Raw genomic sequence first — 21,965 nt, forward strand, 5'->3', positions numbered from 1 at the left:
AATAGTGGTGTGGATAGTGATGGGGATAGTGGTGTAGATAGTGATGGGGAGGGGGATAGTGATGTGGATAGTGATGGGGATAGTGGTGTAGATAGTGATGGGGAGGGGGATAGTGATGTGGATAGTGATGGGGATAGTGATGGGGAGGGGGATAGGGTGCCACAGACAGAGTAGAGAAGTTGAGGCAATAGGGAGAAAGAGGAAAACAGGAATGGAGAGGGTCCAAGATGAAAATGGAGAATGAAAGAGCAAAAACAAAAAGCAAGGACTTGGCAGAATGTGTGTGTGGCATACCCCCTTTACCACTGAGTGGGAGACGGATCGTAGCGGAGCACATTGTTTTGGCAGTGTTATCAAGCTGGCAGTGTTGAAAGTGTTTTAAAGCAAGTCATCTGTTTCTCAGAGAGAAGAGGAATAGATAGAGAGAAGCGAGATGGGACTCTTCTGTACAATAACACCTACAGCTCTATGAATGATATCAATAGTGAAAGATTTGATTTAAATTATATGAATAATGGTTGATAGAGATAGATATCAATAGTGGTTGATAGTGAATGATATCAATAGTAAAATATACTGATGTAAATATGAATAATGGTTGATAGTGATAGTGACTGATATAAATCAAAACAGCTTGGTGTATGTAAGTGCAGGTGTCTTACCCGTCCCAACTCCTTGTCTTCCAGAGCCAGTACCCCTGTGCTCTCTGTGAACAGCTTGACTTTGATCATTGGTAACGGGTGCGTCGTCATGAAGTCCCCCTGAGTGCCCCACCTGAAAGACAACATTCCACCCCTCAGGATTAAACATGCATAGGGCTACAATTGATGTGTAACTAAGAGCTGATATTAAGCTCCATACAGGTATTTGTGTGTATTCAGTAATCATAAGAGTAAGGGGGGGGGGGTCAAAATATCAGGCAAGTCCATTTCAAATGGCGATTACCCACCCTTGTACCCATTATCTTGCTGCCAATAACCCACTGTGGGTGCTCGCAGACCGAAGACTCTAGAATTGTATTACCATAGAAACATTTCTATCACCCTTTCTGTTCTTCTGTCACACAACGCTTCCTCTTTCTACCAGAGTGGCCAACCAGTGAATGTCCGGTGATGAGAGGTGCCTCCCATTGTGCCTGGAAGTTGTTGAAAAGTAACTCTGGAATTGATTTTACAGGGGAAATAAGGCATTTTCAGATCGCTCAGCTTCTAGATGAGAGAACGGCAGTGACAAGGTTTTCTATGAAAATCAGTGTGTGTTTGCAGTGCTTCACCTCTTCCTCCACACGGCTGACTGTATCACATGGCATTTTGTGGGCCTTTATCTAAAGATGTGTGCTGTTCTTTTACAGCTACAAAAGCTCTGCTGTTTCCTTTCTTCATGGTTATACAGCAATGATGAGTGAGTACCCAATCCAGTCATTTTAGGTCTGTACTCTGGAAGCTTCTGATGTTGGTTCAAGGTTGAGGATGAGCATGATGGGTAATTCAGATATCCCACTGCGCACAAACTGGATGAATCAACGTTGATTGCACTTAATAACAACAACAAAAACATTTATGTGATGAAAAATCGAAGTGGAAAAGTGATTGGATGTGCAAAACATCATCAATGTAAAGGGATTTCAGGAATGTTTGTATTTTACCCTGAATCCAATGACATGGTTACAATGTTTTTGGTTTTACAATAAAATATATGTCAAAACTAGCGTTGACCTGACGTCTGTGCCTAGTGGGATAGCACCTGCATGACGGGTCACGAGTGTCTGTTAGTGTGTGTGTGTTTGTGTGGGCGTGTGTGTGTGTGGGCGTGTGTGTGTGTTCAGTTACATGCATGCATGGCCTCAGAATGCTAAATGACCTCTTGCTTCTCAATGACAGCAGGAATCCAATGTAGCTAACAAATTATTTTTTCCCAGTTGCCAAGGAAACATGTGGAATGCGTTCAAAACGGTCTGTCCCTCAAGTTGCGAGAGACAAAAGAAATACGAACTGCTAATTAACAGAGGAGGGTAAAGGGCAATTCAAACAAGAAGTGGCTATTGTTTGTCGTGTTATTTCTATCATGGTACACAAAGAAAATGGACTCTGGAGATATCCCTTAGACTTTACCCGACACCCCTCTGTCCTTGTTCGCCTCTCTGAGGAAAGCCCACAAGTCAACAGTTAAGTTTGTCATGCGAGGGAGGTTAACTATGTTAGCTATATTTACTTAAGGCGTTTTCTGTCTCAGATGCATTATCAGATCTGACGAGGAATAGAATAGCAACCATGACAGACCCAGCTGGAGCAAAACATTGACTCCATTTATTCCTTGAAAAGAGCGCCAGACTAGCGAGTGTGTGGGAAGGAAGGTATTTTCCCATCTCTGCTGAAGGACAAGCACCGTCTGTCTATGTAAAAAATACTTAGAAATTCACTGATTCATTTTCAGTCAAGTAACTGCCCTCAAATCCAACTATGAAAAATTAGTTGTCTCGCTGTCAGCCTACGCAGAGGAGTATAATGACTTCAAATTGAATGGAGCCTCGAACGGTAAGGAAAAGGATCTGAAAAGGTCCTTAATATTGTGCAATAGACAGCGCTATGAACACATGGACTGGCTGTCTATGAGATGATGAAAAAAACATATTCCTACATAGTTTGACTGTATTTTGGTTATGATAAGGGATAAGACAGTTGTACCAAGGCCATGTACATACTTGTTGTTGTTCAAGAATCAAAGGGTTTGTCATTAATTGAAATGACAATTAAATTGAACAGCAAGTATTCCTCCAGATGGCTTGAAGGCCATGTTGTTCTGGTCTCTGGGCTAATGAAGATGATGGTATATTGTAGTGACAGGTACTGGAGAGCACTCACGGTCTGAGCTCTGAGAGTCTGAAAGGGCAGTCTTATTAATGCATTTCCAGACTGCTGCAGTCGCCAGTCTAATAACCATGCCGAAATCAACATCCAGGTGCACAGCAACAAGCAATGACTCACTGCAACCTCATCATCAAAAAGCAGACATTTAACTTCTGCTGGAGGCTGTGAGACAGTAGCAGAGTCGTGATGTGATCAGAGGGATAATGTGGTGCCGAGTCACACAACAGAGGCTGTTAACTGTATCCCTTGGCTATGTGGATGGGATGATATGAACATTTGGTGACCAGAGGTCTCAAGAGCCTCAAATATTTTCAATTTAAGGTTCTGAGGACAAGATGATAAATGTTCAGCTAAATGAGGTGGAACGATAAAAACAATTAAACTAGTTTTCCCACAGACATGTTTAAAGGGCACAGCAGCAGGACCGAATACTAGACTTTAATATGGCCAGAGCCTGGGATTCATCTAAATTTCCATTTCAAACAGATGGGGGAACACTTTGAGCAACTGTGTTAAGGAATACACTCCAACACATCATTATGACCAGCTATGTATGTTACTACAAGACACATGTCTAGATTGGATAGTCCCAGAACCAGGCGTGCAACTTTCACTGGGGACAGGGGATTCTGAAATGCATTCTGAAATTGCATTTTTGTGCCCCCAGCTAACAAAGGAAGTGGAAATGATGTGAGCTCAGACAGGTGAACTCCTTGACCCAACACTGAACCTGCATGGCATGTTGGTCTGGGGTTACACCACCGAACACAAACTCCGCCGTGCTGTCTATTCACCTCCCAATGTTGCCACCCGGCCGCTATGCTGAAAAACAAGTGGAGCGGACAGCAGAGGAAAAATCACCACTCGAGGGGGAGGGTAAGAGGCGGCAAGGCTTTGTTCTGTGGACCCAGCACTGTCATTGGTGCTGTATCCTGGTGATCCACATGGGAGAAGACTACAGAGCCATCAACAGTGCTCACTACCACCCAACCCTCTTGCATCACATAACTCACAGCTTTAATAGGCGCATTCAGGACATTAAACAATGCTCTGGGGAAGCATTGTAGCCTTAGATGTTAAAACCAGTAGTCTATTACAAAGAGTAAAACACCACGCTCTAAGCTCAGAGACGCAGGGCATCGTAAGCATTCAAAGCTAAGGTCTGAGTGCATTAGCATCAGGTATGGCTGCCGTGCTCACGTTTATTTCATCTTTAGAAGCTGACATGCCAAGACTAGGGATAATCCACTTAGACCTAAATAGGCAATGCTCTCTCTGCATTCAGCTTCCTTTTAAAGTGCAAAATAGCTGCGTCTGAAATGTTCAAATACACCTTATGTCTCGACACAGTTCCAACTTAAACCCATCGGACATTGTTACATATTACCAATAAACATCTTTGAAAACCCTTTTTGTTTTCTTAAAATATAAAAATACATACAAATTTGTCCTCCCCAGCCATGTTCTGGGAAGGATTAAAAACTATATATGCCTTGTGAACTTCCATCAATAGATGGTAATAGATCTGAAAATAAACCATATTACTCAATTCCTAAAAAGGTGACTTCTCTGAGACAAGGTTTTTCCAAGACACCGATTACTGTTCACTTGACATTTGAAAACATGACTGAACAGTCATTATTAAGCAGACGCTCTTATCTGGAGTGAATGACAGTGAACACACGCAGTCAATATATTATGTGACCACTGCGGTAAGAGAACTTGCAAAACGTGTTAATGTTGACTTACTGTGGTCTGGAAGCTTCCGCCTGGTCTGTCTGCAGTTTCTCCCCCCCCTCCACCTCCATGGTGCAGTACACAATCCTGTTAGGAGCCACCGACTTCAGGCCCTGCACTTCCACTATCACTATCTGCAGACAGAAACAGACAGGACATGGTCAGCTCCACACATCTGCAGACAGAAACAGAGAGGACATGGTCAGCTCTACACATCTGCAGACAGCAACAGAGAGGACATGGTCAGCTCTACACATCTGCAGACAGAAACAGAGAGGACATGGTCAGCTCCACACATCTGCAGACAGAAACAGAGAGGACATGGTCAGCTCCACACATCTGCAGACAGCAACAGAGAGGACATGGTCAGCTCCACACATCTGCAGACAGCAACAGACAGGACATGGTCAGCTCTACACATCTGCAGAAAGCAACAGAGAGGACATGGTCAGCTCTACACATCTGCAGACAGAAACAGACAGGACATGGTCAGCTCTACACATCTGCAGACAGCAACAGACAGGACATGGTCAGCTCTACACATCTGCAGACAGCAACAGAGAGGACATGGTCAGCTCTACACATCTGCAGACAGCAACAGAGAGGACATGGTCAGCTCCACACATCTGCAGAAAGCAACAGAGAGGACATGGTCAGCTCCACACATCTGCAGACAGCAACAGAGAGGACATGGTCAGCTCCACACATCTGCAGACAGCAACAGAGAGGACATGGTCAGCTCCACACATCTGCAGACAGCAACAGAGAGGACATGGTCAGCTCCACACATCTGCAGACAGCAACAGAGAGGACATGGTCAGCTCCACACATCTGCAGACAGCAACAGAGAGGACATGGTCAGCTCCACACATCTGCAGACAGAGGCACTATCACCAAATCCACATAGAGGGGACACCCTATAGAGAAACTTAAGTTACACAGCGTGCATGGAGACAGGCATGTAGGCACGCACCAAGCAAAATCAAAAAGCAGATATGTTTAGTTTGTTTTTACTGGCCCCTTAGACACAATAACCCTCAAGCTGACCCCAGAATAGATAAACATCAGACTAATGTAAATAAATGTCAAATACACATAGATCTTTCCTTTAAAAGTCCACCAGAAATCAACAAATCAATTGACTGTGAGTAACCTGAGCGTACCACAAAATAACTTTCTGGGCAAGTGTACAAGATGATCTTGCAAAAACACACCTCCAGTGTGAAGGAGAGGACTACATCAGACTTGGAGAGGAATTCGGTCTCCTCGCCCATGTCCAGGAAGGAGTTGTTCATGGTGGAGCGTTTGAGCTTCTGTTTGAAGTCAGGACCTCCCTTGGCCACAGGTAGACTCTCCAGGTTGGCCATGAGCAGGTTGACAGACGAGCGCAGCTCCTCAATGTACATGGCCTCCATGTCTTTGGACACAAACTTTGGGTACTTTCTCTCCTAAGAGGGAGTCAGTGTTAGATGAAGAGTTCTGTATCCACTGTTGTGGCAGTTTATAACTACAGTAATTCACAAATGTTATTTTAAGTATTCCGAAACAGTGGTCAACAACCACCAGTCCAGCTTCATGGTGTCTAACCAGCTTTAAAAAGGGAACACTCCAACCAAAAACTATTTTGGTATTTGTTTCATTAGTCCATTGTTGGTATTGTCCCAAAACATGTTGCATGTCCACAATCACGTTTTCAAGATATATAACTTTAAAAACACATACGCAAAACATTTTTGGACTATATCAACAATGGACTAATTAAATAAATACCAAAAGATAGTTTTTGGGTGGAGCTTTCCTTTAACAAACCTGATTCAATTAATCATTGTGTAGTTGGTTAGTTGATTCAGATGTGAAAGTACTTGGCTGGAAAGAAATGTCTGGACACCCTGTTACTCTCCATGACCAGAGCTGATGATCACTGTTCTTGGCTTACTTAGACTTCTTATTTGGAGGGCTGTAGGGGTAGGACTTACCTTGGCTACCCTCTCTGCCAGCTGTTGCCGTCCATCCAGCTCCCGGCGGATCTGGGCTGCCTGCTCATCCACATTGTCCAGCTAAAAACCACAGACCAGGAAGGAAAGTGTAAATCAACCAATCAAGAGCTGAGGACCAGGAATGAGTGTGTCAAATCAACAGGATGATCAATAATGGTATTGTAACAATAATGTTAATAAATTAAGAGACATGGGGTGTTGACCAAACAATCAAACATTTAAAAAAATGTATAGCACTGAGCAGACATATATATACACTTCAAGTGAAATGCTTGATAATGTATGTGATATCAACAGAGAGATATATTTTCAGGGTGATCTTAATATTGACTGGATTTCATCAAGCTGCCCACTCAAGAAAAGGCTTCAAACTGCAACCAGTGCCTGCAACCTGGTTCAGGTTATCAACCTACCAGGGTAGTTACAAACAGCACAGTAATGAAATCATCATGTATTGATCACATTTTTACTAATGCTGCAGAAATCTGCTTTAAAGCTGTATCCAAATCCATTGTATCTAGTGATCACAATATAGCAGCCATATTCCTTACAGCCATATTGTTTATTCCAGTGACTAATAAGCATGCAGCCATTAAGAAAAGGTCTGTAAAAACCTAAATCCCTGTGGGTTGATGAGCAATTGAAAAATGTTATGGTTGAGAGGGTTGAGGCAAAAGGAATGGCAAAAAAGTCTGGCTGCACAGCCGATTGGCAAACGTACTGCAAATTGAGAAAATTGTGTGACTAAACTGAATAAAAGAAGAAGAAACTATACTATAAAACAAAGATACATGATCTAAAGAATGATAGTAAAAAGCATTGGAGCACCTTAAATAAAACGTTGGGCAAAAAGGCAACCTCAGCTCCATCATTCATTGAACCAGACGGCTCATTCATCACAAAACCCACTGATATTGCCAACTACTAATGATCCCCCCCCCCGTCGGCAAGTTTAGCAAACATAGGCATGATATGCCAGCAACAAATGCCGACACGACACATCCAAGTACAACTGAATAAATTATAAAATACAAAAATTGTCATTTTTTTATTTAGAAAGGGGAGTGTGGAAGAGGTGAAAAAAGTACTGTTGTCTATCAACAATGACAAGCTACCTGGGTCTGACAACGTGGATGGAAAATTACTGAGGATAATAGCAGACAGATGCCTACAATAAAGTGTGCCCTGGAGGGAAGAAAAAGTTATTCCGCCACCCAAGCATATTAAAGACCCCTTTTCTGGCTAAAAGAGCCAACCAAATCAGCCTGTTACCAACCCTTAGTACATTTTTAGAAAAAAAATTGTTTGACCAGATACAATGCTATTTTACAGTAAACAAATTGACAGACTTTCACCATGCTTTTAGGGACGGACATTCAACAAGCACAGCACTTACATAAATGATGATTGGTTGAGAAAAATTGATGATGAAAAGATTTTGGGAGCTGTTTTGTTAGACTTCAGTGTGGCTTTTGTCATTTTCGATCATAGTCTGCTGCTGGAAAAACATGTGTGTTATGGCTTTACACCCCCTGCTATATTGTGGATAAAGAGTTACTGTCGAACAGAACACCGATGGTGTTCTTTAATGGAAGCCTCTCCATCATAGGTAGAATCCATCCAGGTAGAATCAGGAATTCCCCAACAGGGTTAGCTGTCTAGGCTCCTTACTTTTTTCAATCCTTACTAATGACATGATACTGGCTTGGAGTAAAGTCAGTGTGTCTATACATGTGGATGACTCAACACTATACACATCCACTACTAAAGCGAGTGAAATTACTGCAACACTTAAATAACTAAAAGTCAGTTTCAGAATGGGTGGCAACAAATAAGTTATTCCTAAATATATATTTTTTTATAAAAGCATTGTATTTGGGACAAATCATTCACTAAACCCAAGACATCAACTAAATATTGTAATGAATAATTTGGAAATTGAGCAAGTTGAGGTGACTAAACTGCTTGGATTAACCCTGGATTGTAAATTGTCATGGTCAAAACATGTTGATGCAACATTAGTTAATGCAGAGAGAAGTCTGTCCATAATAAAGTCCTACTCTGCCTTCTTATCAACAAGGCACGTCCTACAGGCCCGAGTTATGCACACCTGGACTACTGTCCAGTCGTGTGGTCAAGTGCCACAAAGAGGGACAGGGAAATTATAATTGGCTCAGAACAGGGCAGCACGGCTGGCACTTAACTATACACAGAGACATAAAATTAATGATGTGCAAGTCAATCTCTCATGGATCAAAGTAGAGGAGAGACTGACTTCATCACTACTTGTTCTGTAAGAGGTATTGACATGCTGAATGCACCGAGCCGTTTGCTTAAACTACTAGCACACAGCTTGGACACCCATGCATACCCCACAAGACAAGCCACCAGAGGTCTCACAATTCTAAAGTCCAGATCAGTCAATGGGAGGCACACAGTACTATATAGAGCCATGACTACATGTAAGTCTATTTTTTATCTGATAATACACCTTAGGGACCAGCAGGGACCATGAAGACACACACACACTCTGCACACATGTAGATGGATTTGTATTGTAGATATGTGGTAGTAAAGTAGTGGGCTGAGGTCTCAAACTTAATGTGCTGTGAAAAGTGTTATGAACTGTAATGTCATGTAATATTTTTTATTGTATATACAGTGCATTCAGAAAGTATTCAGACCCCTTGACTTTTTCCACATGTTGTTTCTGTTACAGCATTATTCTAAAATTGATTCAATAAAAAACATTTGCTCATGAATCTAGTAAATAAAAAAACTAAAATACTATATTTACATAAGTATTCAATCCCTTTGATATGAGACTCAAAATTGAGCTCAGGTTCATCCTGTTTCCATTGATCATCCTTGAGATGTTTCTACAACTTGATTGGCGTCCATCTGTGTTAAATTCAATTGATTGGACATGATTTGGAAAGCCACACACCTGTCTATATAAGGCCCCACAGTTGACAGTGCATGTCAGAGCAAAAGCGGACAAATCCTTCGACCTATAGACTTGGCTTTTGCTCTGACATGCACTGTCAACTGTGGGGCCTTATATAGACAGGTGTGTGGCTTTCCAAATCATGTCCAATCAATTTAATTTACCACAGATGGACTCCAATCAAGTTGTAGAAAAGCCTATAGGTCGAAGGATTTGTCCATAGAGCTCCGAGACAGGATTGTGTCGAGGCACAGGTCTGGGGAAGGGTGCCAAAACATTTCTGCAGCATTGAAGGTCCCCAAGAACACAGTGACCTCCAACATTCTTAAATGAATGGAAGAAGGATCTTGTTCAGGGAGGTGACCAAGAACCTGATGGTCACTCTGACAGAGCTCCAGTGTTCCTCTGTTGAGATGGGAGAACCTTCTAGAAGGACAAACATCTCTGCAGCACCACCAGTCAGACCTTTATGGTAGTGGCAAGACTTAGAAGCCACTGCTCAGTAAAAGGAACAAGACAGCCCAATTGGAGTTTGCCAAAAGACACCCTCAGACCATGAGAAACAAGATTCTCTGGTCTGATGAAACTAAGATTGAACTCTGGTCTGAATGCCAAGCATCACATCTGGAGGAAATCTGGCACCATATCGTCGGTGAAGCATGGTGGTGGCAACAACATGTAGTGGGGATATTTTTCAGTGGCAGGGACTGGGAGACTATTCAGGATCGAGGGAACAATGAACGGCGCAAAGTAGAGATATCCTTGTGTTACGTTCCCCAGTTTCTGTGTTGTTTTGGGGTTGTATATGAATATGTTTCAGGAAATGGCTTCCTGGATTCCAAGCAGCTGATTGGTTGGCCCCATTGCAGATTGTCGATCTGACCCTGCCCTCTCATCAGGGGATACAGCTTTCTGCAATTACTGACGCCTTCTGCAGCTTGAAAACCCAGTGTTCCTTTGTTAGTAGAGAGAGCTTCTTTGTATGTGCTGTGTTGGTTGTTGGTCTGGTAAATTTGTTGTCAAGTATTTTGTAGCCGGTCCTGCAGAGGTATGTGTTTGCTATAGTACCTAGTGTTTTTGGTTTATTCTAATTGTTCTGAGTTTGGTGACTTATTCTGTTTCATTTGTTCCCAGGGGGGAAGGGGAAGGCACCTTGGGAGTGTACGGCAAAAGGCTTGGGGCGACGGTTCACCTTCCAACAGGACAACAACCGTAAGCACACAGCCAAGACAATGCAGGAGTGATTTCGGGACAAGTCTCTGAATGTCCTTGAGTGGCACAGCCAGAACCTGGCATTGAACCCTATCCAACATCTCTGTAGAGACCTGAAAGTAGCTGTGCAGAGATGCTCCCCATCCAACCTGACAGAGCTTAGGAGGATCTACAGAGACGAATGGGAGAAACTCCCCAAATACAGGTGTGCCAAGCTTGTAGCGTCATATCCAAGAGAACTCAAGGCTGGAATCCCTGCCAAAGGTGCAAGATATATGATTTCCTTTTGTGGACTGACAAATGGTGCACTAGGTCAGGAACGAGTAATTCAAGTCCTCAAGGGCCTGATTGGTGTCACACTTTTGTCCCCGCCTCAGCTAACACACCTGACTTCAATAATCAACCTGTCCTGAGCTTCAGTTTAGAATGCAATTAGTTTAAAATCAGCTATGTTTGCTAGGGATGGGGGAAAAGTGTGAGATCTCTCCACTCGGTACTTTCTCAAGAGCACATTCATTGATATTCTAAGACAAATAAAGTCTTTCTCTAGAGAATGGGGAACGGCTGGCACAGACACACAGAAATATGTGCAATTGAGGTATTCACTGGCCAGGATTTCCCACACCCACTCAAACACACATACAAAGTAATTACATACACACACACACACACACTCACACTCACACCGCAATGCTGTTCCCTCTTGACAGTCTAACTCCGAACCCTGAAGTGATTTTGGAGTAGAGTGGCAAAACTGCTTCAAACTTAACAAGTGATGTTTCTAAGGTGCCATCCAGTGGTCGTTTCATGTCTTTATTGCAGGAAAAATCTAGAAAGGTGGTGTTTGATGGAAACAGAGAAACACACAGCCATTCTCCAGCTGTTGGCGAGGCAATGTCATGTCATTTGAAAAAAAGTTAATGAGTAATATTAGATGGGAAAGTATGTTGTGTTCCAGCATGTTTCTGTGTGTACTGCCTGAATCAACTAAAACAACAAATTCATAATTACCCAAACTTTCCCTTTGACAACTTTGGTATGGCAACTGCACCGCCCGCAACACTCTCCAGAGGGTGGTGCGGTCTGCCAAAAGCATTACCGGGGGCACACTGCCTACCTTCCAGGACACCTACAGCATCTGATGTCACATGAAGGCCAAAACAGATCAACCACCTGAGCCAAGGCCTGTTCAACCCACTATCATGCAGCAGACGCGGTCAGTACAGGTGCATCAAAGCTAGGACCGAGAGACTGAAAAACAGATTCTATCTCAAAGCCATCAGACTGTTAAATAGCCATCACTAGCCGGCCTCCACCCAGGACCCTGCCCTGAACTTAGTCACGGTCACTATCGCCTCCCACCCGGTCACTGACCACCTGCACCTTAGAGGCTGTACATAGATATGGAATCACTGGTCACTTAAATATGTTTACATACTGTTTTACTAATTTCAAATGTAACAAAAAGAAACGTCCTCACTGTCAACTGCGTGCATTTTCAGCAAACTTAACATGTGTAAATATTTGTATGAACATAAGATTCAACAACAGACAAAATGAACAAATTCTACGGACATGTGACTAACAGAAATGGAATAATGTGTCCCTGAACAAAAGGAGGTTCAAAATCAAAAGTCAGTCAGTATCTGGTGTGGCCACCAGCTGCATTAAGTACTGCAATGCATCTTCTCCTCATGGGCTGCACCAGATTTGCCAGTTCTTGCTTTGAGATGTTACCCCACTCTTTTAACCAAGTCACCTGCAAGGTCCCGGACATTTCTGGGGGGGAACGCCCCTAGCCCTCACCATCCGATCCAACAGATCCCAGACGTGTTCAATGGGATTGAGATCCGGGCTCTTCGCTGGCCTTGACAGAACACTGACTTTCCTGTCTTGCAGGAAATCACACACAGAACGAGCAGTATGGCTGGTGGCATTGTCATGCTGGAAGGTCATATCAGGATGAGCCTGCAGGAAGGGTACCACATGAGGGAGGAAGATGTCATCCCTGTAATGCACAGCGTTGAGATTGCCTGCGAAGACAACAAGCTCAGTCCGATGATGCTGGGAAACACCACCCCAGACCATGACGGACCCTCCACCTCAATCGATCCTGCTCCAGAGTACAGGCCTCGGTGTAACGCTCAGTCCTTCAATGATAAGCGTGAATCCGACCATCACCCCTGGTGAGACAAAACCGTGACTCAGTGAAGAGCACTTTTTATTTACAGTCCTGTCTGGTCTAGCGACGGTGGGTTTGTGTTCATAGGCGACATTGTTGCCGGTGATGTCTGGTGAGAAACTGCCTTATAACATGCCTACAAGCCCTCAGTCCAGCCTCTCTCAGCCTATTACGGACAGTCTGAGCACTGATGGAGGGATTGTGCATTCCTGGTGTAACTCGGGCAGTTGCCATCCTGTACCTGACCTGCAGGTGTGATGTTCGGAGGTACCGATCCTGTGTAGGTGTTACACATGGTCTGCCACTGCAAGGTTGATCAACTATCCGTACTGTCGACATAGAACTCGTTTTACTGTGGCTGTAGATACTTTTGTACCTTTTTCCTAAGCATCTTCACAAGGTCCTTTGCTGTTGTCCTGGGATTGATTTGCACTTTTCGCAGCAAAGTACGTTAATCTCTAGGATCCGGAACGCGTCTTCTTCCGGAGCGGTATGACAGCTGCGTGGTCCCATGGTGTTTATACTTGCATACTATTGTTTGTACAGATGAACGTGGTACCTTCAAGTGTTTGGAAATTGCTCCCAAGGATGAACCCGACTTGTGGAGGTCTACAATTTTTTTCTGAGGTCTTGGCTGATTTCTTTTGATTTTCCCATGATCTCAAGCTAAGAGGCACTGAGTTTGAAGGTATGCCTTGAAATACATCCACAGGTACACCTCCAATTGACTCAAATTATGTCAATTAGCCTATCAGAAGAAAACAAACAAGATTTCTGGCTCTCACAGACCTGTAACTTCTTTAAGAGGCTCCTCTGTCCTCACTCGTTACCTGTATTAATGGAACCTGTTTGAACTTGTTATCAGTATAAAAGACACCTGTCCACAACCTCAAACAGTCACACTCCAAACTCCTATGGCCAAGACCAAAGAGCTGTCAAAGGACACCAGAAACAAAATTGTAGACCTGCACCAGGCTGGGAAGACTGAATCTGCAATAGGTAAGCAGCTTGGTTTGAAGAAATCAACTGTGGGAGCAATTATTAGGAAATGGAAGACATACAAGACCACTGATAATCTCCCTCGATCTGGGGCTTCACGCAAGATCTCACTACGTGGCGTCAAAATTATCACAAGAACAGTGAGCAAAAATCCCAGAACCACACGGGGGGACCTAGTGAATGACCTGCAGAGAGCTGGGACCAAAGTAACAAAGCCTACCATCAGTAACACACTACGCCGCCAGGGACTCAAATCCTGCAGTGCCAGACGTGTCATCCTGCTTAAGCCAGTAAATGTCCAGGCCCGTCTGAAGTTTGCTAGAGAGCATTTGGATGATCCAGAAGAAGTTTGGGAGAATGTCATATGGTCAGATGAAACCAAAATAGAACTTTTTGGTAAAAACTCAACTCGTTGTGTTTGGAGGACAAAGAATGCTGAGTTGCATCCAAAGAACACCATACCTACTGTGAAGCATGGGGGTGGAAACATCATGCTTTGGGGCTGTTTTTCTGCAAAGGGACCAGGACGACCGATCCGTGTAAAGGAAAGAATGAATGGGGCCATGTATCGTGAGATTTTGAGTGAAAACCTCCTTCCATCAGCAAGGGCGTTGTAGATGAAACGTGGCTGGGTCTTTCAGCATGACAATGATCCCAAACACACCGCCCGGGCAACGAAGGAGTGTCTTCGTAAGAAGCAATTCAAGGTCCTAGAGTGTTCCCAAGAATTCCCACGCATAAGAGCGACACGTGCTCATATACAAATGTAAGCATGGTTTGAAATGATGTTTTAGTCAAATATTCCGTTTGGGATTCTCGCGATCAATTTGCAGTCTACAAATTAATTGTGCTTATGTTCCGCCCCCCCTCGACCATCCACTCAAGAAAACATATCGGCCTGCAGCTGAATTTAGTTGATAATCCTTGGTGTATACCATGTGTATCCTGTACATACAACTAGTAAAACTTGAACTTAATTAGGCTGTTATGGTGTCTGGTCATTTAGAGATTTGCATTGGTAGGCGTACCCCCTCTTTGGCTGTGTTTACACAAGGAGCCCAATTCTGATATTTTGTCCAATTATTGGCAAAAGATCTGATCTGATTGGTCAAGACCAATAGTTGGGCAAACGATCAGAATTGGGCTGCCTGTGTAAACGCATATTTTGCAACCCTGACGTTACTTTAATGATGCATGTGACTGTTGAACTATGCTCACACAACTGGAGCTAGGCCAGCTATAGTTGCTACCCAATCAGGTCCTCTTTGAAAAGCAAACGCATCTGTGGACAGAGAGGCCTAGTATAATCCATCACATTTAGCTGATTTTGTTTATTAGATATCTTAAACTTCAACGGTATAATTTTAACCCAGGTTAAGGGGCAGCAACCGAAAGGTTGCTGGATCAAATCCCTGAGCTGACAAAGTACAAATCTGTCCTTCTGCCACTGAGCAAGGCAGTTAACCCACTGTTCCCCGGTAGGCAGTCATTGTAAATAAGAATTTGTTCTTAACTGACTAGCCTAGTTAAATAAAAGGTTAAATAAACAGACATGAGTCCTTAGATTATGGTATTAGCAAACATATTAGCTTGTACTAGCCATTGGTTGATATGATTTGTAATAATTACAGTTGAAGTCGGAAGATTACATACACTTAGGATGGAGTCATTAAAACTTGTTTTTCAACCACTCCAAAAATGTCATGTTAACAAACTATAGTTTTGGCAAGTCGGTTAGGACATTTTGTGCATGACACAAGTAACTTTTCCAACAATTGTTTAGACAGATTATTGCATTTATAATTCAGATTATAATTCAGATTATTGCATTTATAATTCACTGTATCACAGTGGGTCAGAACATACACTAAGTTGACTGTGCCTTTAAACAGCATGGAAAATTCCAGAAAATGTCATGGCTTAGCAAGGAAAATTACGTAATGGCTCAGCAAGGAAGAAGCCACTGCTCCAAATCCGCCAGAAAAAGCCAGACTATGGTTTGCAACTGCACATGGGGACAAAGATTGTACTTTTTGGAGAAATGTCCTCTGGTCTGACGAAACAAAAATAGAACTGTTTGGCCATAATGACCATCGTTATGTTTGGAGGAAATAGAGGGAAGGCTTGCAAGCCGAAGAACACCATCCCAACCGTGAAGCATGGGGGTGGCAGCATCATGTTGTGGGGGTGCTTTGATGCAGTAGGGACTGGTGCACATCACAAAATAGATGGCATCATGAGGAAGGAAAAGTATGTGGATATATTGAAGCAACATCTCAAGACATCAGTCAGGAAGTTAAAGCTTGGTCGCAAGTGGGTCTTCCAAATGGACAATGACCCCAAGCATATTTCCAAAGTTGTGGAAAAATGGCTCAAAGACAACAAAGTCAAGGTATTGGAGTGGCCATCACAAAGCCCTGACCTCAATCCCATAGAAAATGTTTGGGTAGAACTGAAAAAAGTGTGTGCAAGCAATGTGGCCTACAAACCTGACTCAGTTACACCAGCTCTGTCAGGAGGAATGGGCCAAAATTCACCCAATTTATTGTGGGAAGCCTGTGGAAGTCTACCCGAAACATTTGACCCAAGTTAAACAATTTTAAGACAATGCTACCAAATACTAATTGAGTGTGTAAACTTCTGACCCACTGGGAATGTGATGAAAGATATAAAAGCTGAAATAAATCACTCTCTACTATTATTTCACATTCTTAAAATGAAGTGGTGATCCTAACTGACCAAGGACAGGGAACTTCAACTAGGATTAAATGTCAGGAATTGTGAAAAAACTGAGTTTAACCTGTTACATCTATGGGGGCGGTATTTCATTATTGGATAAAAAAACATGCCCGTTTTAAGCGCAATATTTTGTCACAAAAAGATGCCAGACTATGCATATAATTGACAGCTTTGGAAAGAGAACACTCTGACGTTTCCAAAACGGCAAAGATATTGTCTGTGAGTGCCCCAGAACTGATGCTACAGGCGAAACCAAGATGAAACTTCAAACAGAAATGAGCAGGATTTTTGAGGCTCTGTTTTTCATTGTCTCCTTATATGGCTGTGAATGCGCAAGGAATGAGCCTGCCCGATCTATCGTTTCCCCAAGGTATCTGCAGCATTGTGACGTATTTGTAGGCATATCATTGGAAGATTGACCATAAGAGACTACATTTGCCAGGTGTCCGCCCGGTGTCCTCCGTCGAAATTGGTGCGTCATCTTCAACTGCACGTCTTTTTCCAAGCGATTCACAGGAGAAAGTAGATATTCGCAAACGATAAATCAATGAAGAGATATGTGAAAAACACCTTGAGTATTGATTCTAAACAGCGTTTGCCATGTTTCAGTCGATATTATGGAGTTAATTTGGAAAACAGTTCGCCGTTTTGATGACTGAATTTTCGTTTTTTTTTGGTACCCAAACATGATGTACAAAACGGAGCGATTTCTCCTACACAAAGAATCTTTCAGGAAAAACTGAACATTTGCTATGTAACTGAGAGTCTCCTCATTGAAAACATCCGAAGTTATTCAAAGGTAAATGATTTTATTTGAATCCTTTTCTGGTTTTTGTGCAAATGTTGCCCGCTAAATGCTACGCTAGCTATCAATACTCTTACACAAATGCTTGTTTTGCTATGGTTCAAAAGCATATTTTGAAAATCTGAGATGACAGTGTTGTTAAGAAAAGGCTAAGCTTGAGAGCTAGCACATTAATTTAATTTCATTTGCGATTTTCATAAATAGTTAACGTTACGTTATGCTAATGAGCTTGAGGCTATAACTGGATACAGGTTTTTTTCGTAGCCAAATGATTTTCTTGTTTTTGTGAAAATGTTGCTGGCTGAATTCTAGGCTTATAGCTATGCTAGCTATCAATACTCTTACACAAATGCTTGTTTAGCTATGGTTGAAAAGCATATTTTGAAAATCTGAGATGACAGTGTTGTTAACAAAAGTCTAAGCTTGAGAGCAAATATATTTATTTAATTTCATTTGCGATTTTCATGAATAGTTAACGTTGCGTTATGCTAATGAGCTTGAGGCTATAAATAGGATCCCGGATCCGGGATTGCTCGACGCAAGAAGTTAAATGTATTTGGCTAAGGTGTATGTAAACTTCGACCTCAACTGTACATCTACATCCACACCTTGATATGTAATAACACATACAATATAAGACAGATAATTAACAGCTCTCATTAATCATGTATGGATAATTAGTAAAGGAATTGCATTTGCATTCAGGAAATGTAAGCTTCATTATAACTTGTCATGTGCACTGACAACAAATACATCTTCATTTTGAAAACTGAACAAGTCATATTGTTTTGTAACAAATGAAAGGAATTTTGCCAATTAATCTGAAAGGGATTCTCTATTTAGTAGCTTCAAATGTCCAACTCAGCCATATATAATATTTACTTAAGACTCGTCTTGACACAAAACATCCAAAATATCCTATAAGTCATACAAATGAGAAGGATTTATGGTCATTAACCTTCAGTATGAAAAACTTGCTCTTCCAATACATTTATTGTTGATCCTGTTACATGTTGCAGCTGGCATCGGTCAATTCCAACAAAAACAGGAACATCAGACAAAGGGAAGATTTAAAGCAGTCATTGCCATTCGGCTGCATGCATAAACCACGTGACTTATTACTGGTGGAGATGGCTTTGAATAACGGTTGACTAAATAAAACAGACAGAAGGACAGGCATTGAGGCACACACAGGTTGATTCTATCGTGGTAAATGAGGCCTCTGGGCTTCAAGAAATAGCTATGGAAAAGATGACAAAGTTGGTTATTGATTTAATAACATTTTCACTGTAGTGTTGTCTGCGCCATTCACACGTGGCTTCTGAGTTCATGACCAGTAAGTCAATAAACAACAGGTTCCATTTACAAAATTGGGTTTGAGGTTTAACAATGTTATGTTTGTCCCTTGCGAGGTCACACTTCCTCTAAAAATGTAGGTGTAGGGCCTAATGTGATTAAAAGGTGTTGCCGTGCCAACACGTTCCCTCTCCGTTTCTCCCTTTCTTTACAAAACCACCTAGGGCTGACTTTTAAGTGGTGTTGTATCCATTTTAAATCTGGGTTAAATTTAGAGGATTATCTCCCCCGTTACTGTTCTCCCCCATTGTCTTATCAGCTTGGAGAGTTCCACTTGTCTGTTTGGTTTTTGGATTTCTGTCAGCGCTCCTATCTGACAGAACCTCATTGCCAGACTTAAAAGATCCATTCCTTACTGGGATCTACTGTAGAGGCACTGGTATTCTGGTATTCTTTGTCGTCTTCATTTATTCTTCTTGCAGTGCTAACCTGACTTTTCTCTCTCACACAGTCATTCTAATGACATTCTATGACAACAAGGCATATGAAGCTACTAATCAAAGCCATCAGACAGGTTTGAAGTCGACACATCTTTCCGAGAACGGTCCCAAAGTCCCACCTTTAAATGTTATTCCATTAACACTTTGGCAGAGGATACCAATCCTGTCTCTGATGGTACTTTCTGAAGTCAAATGGTAGACTAGAGGAATAGGCGGGCACGCCGAGGGCTTTGATGGAAAAAGTCTTGGGTGATTACACTGGGTTTGATTACATTGGCTGGCTGCATGTCTGTCTGGGCAGCTTCCTGGTGCCTGAGAGGCAGAGGGGGAGAGAGAAGATTAGAAGCAGAATGAAACAGGGAAAGGAGTGAGAGAATAAGAGGGTGAGGAAGAAAGAAGGATATCTAAAAGAGAGAAAGATGCAGAGAGAAACCAAGACAGAATTAGGATAGAAGGGATGAAGATAACAGAAAGAGTGCGAAAGAGAAAGCTCAATATGAGAGCTGACGAGGGTCGGATGCTTAGGCGAGCCAGTGCTGTGCGCCGTGTGTTAATTTATTAGCCTTTCCTGCCGGCTCACCTGCTCCCTCACCTGTTCGCTCCGAGCACTAACGAGAGACGACAGGGGTGGCCCTTACGGCCCAACGCCAGGATGTGATCATTAGAGATGGAGGGGAGAAAATGTCAATCTACACACACACACACACACACACGCTCTTCACCAGGGGGTTGCCACCCTCTCAAAGCATCTGCAGTCCTCCACCTGCACACCTGAGCAATCTCATCCCTCTGTTTCTACATCCTCCTCTCTTTCTCCTTGTCTTTCTTTCACTCCACTGTCCTTTTCACTATCCCTCAATACATATTTGGTTTATGTCAAATATTTTAGCTTCTTTATTGAGATCCCTGTGTGGCTTTGCTGAGACATGCCAGAGGTACCTCATAGATAAAGGTATTTCAGTCTTCATACAGCTTGTGCAAAACACTCCAAAAATAGACTTGCATATTAAACAAATGTCTCATGAAATGTGTGAATATAGAGGGAAGGAAAGCATATGAGAGGAAGAGAGAGACATGACATTTGAAAATGTCTTTCTTCTTTTGGAACTTCTGTGAGTACAATGTTAACTGTTAATTTTTATTGTTTATTTCACTTTTGTCTACTTCACTTGCTTTGGCAATATTAACGTATGTTTCCCATGCCAATAAAGCTCTTGAATTGAATTGAGAGAGAGAAAGGGGCAAACTTAAAGGCAGTCAAACAAATCAAACATATAATAGAATGTACAAACATTCCCTCACACCCTCACCAAATCAGATTATGGTCACCCAGACCGATCTCTGCCCATTCATTGCAAACACATTAAAGGCCTCAGTTCAACACATTGATGCAGGGTTGCCAGATCAATAGCTGGGAGAGCCTAATCAATGGGTATTCATGCAGAGCATGGATCCAGCGAGAGGCATCCATAAATCTCTCTCATATATATATATGAGAAACAGATTTCAGCTTTAGATATGTCTTTCCTGAAAGAGGATGTTTAACATCTTGCTCGCTCACTCATTCAGAGTACTGTCTTTTATACAGACATGGCCAATGTGCACAATCACAGGGGTCAAGAGTCCATCAGCCATGAAATTGTGCTAAGAAGGATACCCCAATACATTGTTCAAGGATCATCTCCTCTCCATCTACTAACCATTAATGGACGATAAAACTGATCCAAGACCTGCTCTAACAAGCACTGTGTTATCTGCTAAGTGACCAGCAAAAATGGCATTGGTGAATAGCATAAAAGGAACAATGGGCCAGAAGGTTGCTATGGAGATGAGCCAATTGTCTGTTGTCTGCAGGTCTCATTATTGTGGGAACACCATTAGCTTCTATAGACATTAGGACTGACAAGAACAGGCCTTAATCAAATTTACGGGAGGAATCAGGTCTAATTGAGTTCTTCACACAGCACATTATCTTAATGGGTGACAATGTAATAATGAACAACACATTAGCACACATTTTTTATGCAATAATTCTGAGGACAAACGTTCTATTCATCAACAAGCTAGGAAGTGGGATTGAAGTTATTTAATGGTTCCTGTGATTAGCCTCCCATTTTCAACTCAAAAGAAGCTGCTCTACTCCCAGTACGAGTAACAATGGCATTTATTTCAAAACACACCTTCAGATGAATAAGCCTAAATGGTTTACAGAGGACAGTAACCACTGATCACACCAACATATGCTTACTAGTTACAGCCACCGCTTAACTACTAATTGGTGCCATGGAAGACCCCATGGAAAAAGGTGAAGGGGAGGGAGGACACCCTTGCCTTAGTTGACAAGGCCATGGTGAGGGAGAGCACGCTGATTAAAAAGTCTCATCAGCCAATGACCTTTAAGATACACATTCAAAGAGATCTGTGATTAGCTGGAGCCACCTGAGTTAAGGAAAGTGATCAAGGAAAGGACATTAGACTCACGGTTTCTGTTCTAATATCCCCACTAGTATACCACATTGGGCATATTGCATCTTGATTATACAATGTATCCTAACATGAACAGTTTTGTGGTTACCTAGGGAGCACTTCAAACAATCTAGAAATTGATAACAATTAAATGCTATGTAGAGGGCAAAAAGTGAGTGGGCGCGTGTTTGTATGTACGTGTATGTGATCCAATTCTC

At 42.4% G+C, this 21,965-nt stretch overlaps 1 protein-coding gene across 3 annotated transcripts in view; it reads right to left on the bottom strand.

Annotated features, from left to right (window-relative positions):
* cadps2 (Ca++-dependent secretion activator 2) overlaps nucleotides 1–21,965 on the bottom strand; it is a 281,294-nt gene that overhangs the window by 165,638 nt on the left and 93,691 nt on the right. For all 3 annotated transcript variants that reach the window (XM_064989950.1, XM_064989949.1, XM_064989951.1), the window contains exons 4-7: nucleotides 6,581–6,661; nucleotides 5,819–6,052; nucleotides 4,617–4,738; nucleotides 663–774 (exon numbers count right to left, since the gene is read on the bottom strand). In XM_064989950.1, the coding sequence (XP_064846022.1) occupies nucleotides 663–774; nucleotides 4,617–4,738; nucleotides 5,819–6,052; nucleotides 6,581–6,661 (549 nt within the window). The remainder of the gene's footprint in view (nucleotides 1–662; nucleotides 775–4,616; nucleotides 4,739–5,818; nucleotides 6,053–6,580; nucleotides 6,662–21,965) is intronic.

This window comes from Oncorhynchus masou, chromosome 15 (assembly GCF_036934945.1).
Source record: "Oncorhynchus masou masou isolate Uvic2021 chromosome 15, UVic_Omas_1.1, whole genome shotgun sequence".
Lineage (NCBI taxonomy): Eukaryota > Metazoa > Chordata > Actinopteri > Salmoniformes > Salmonidae > Oncorhynchus > Oncorhynchus masou.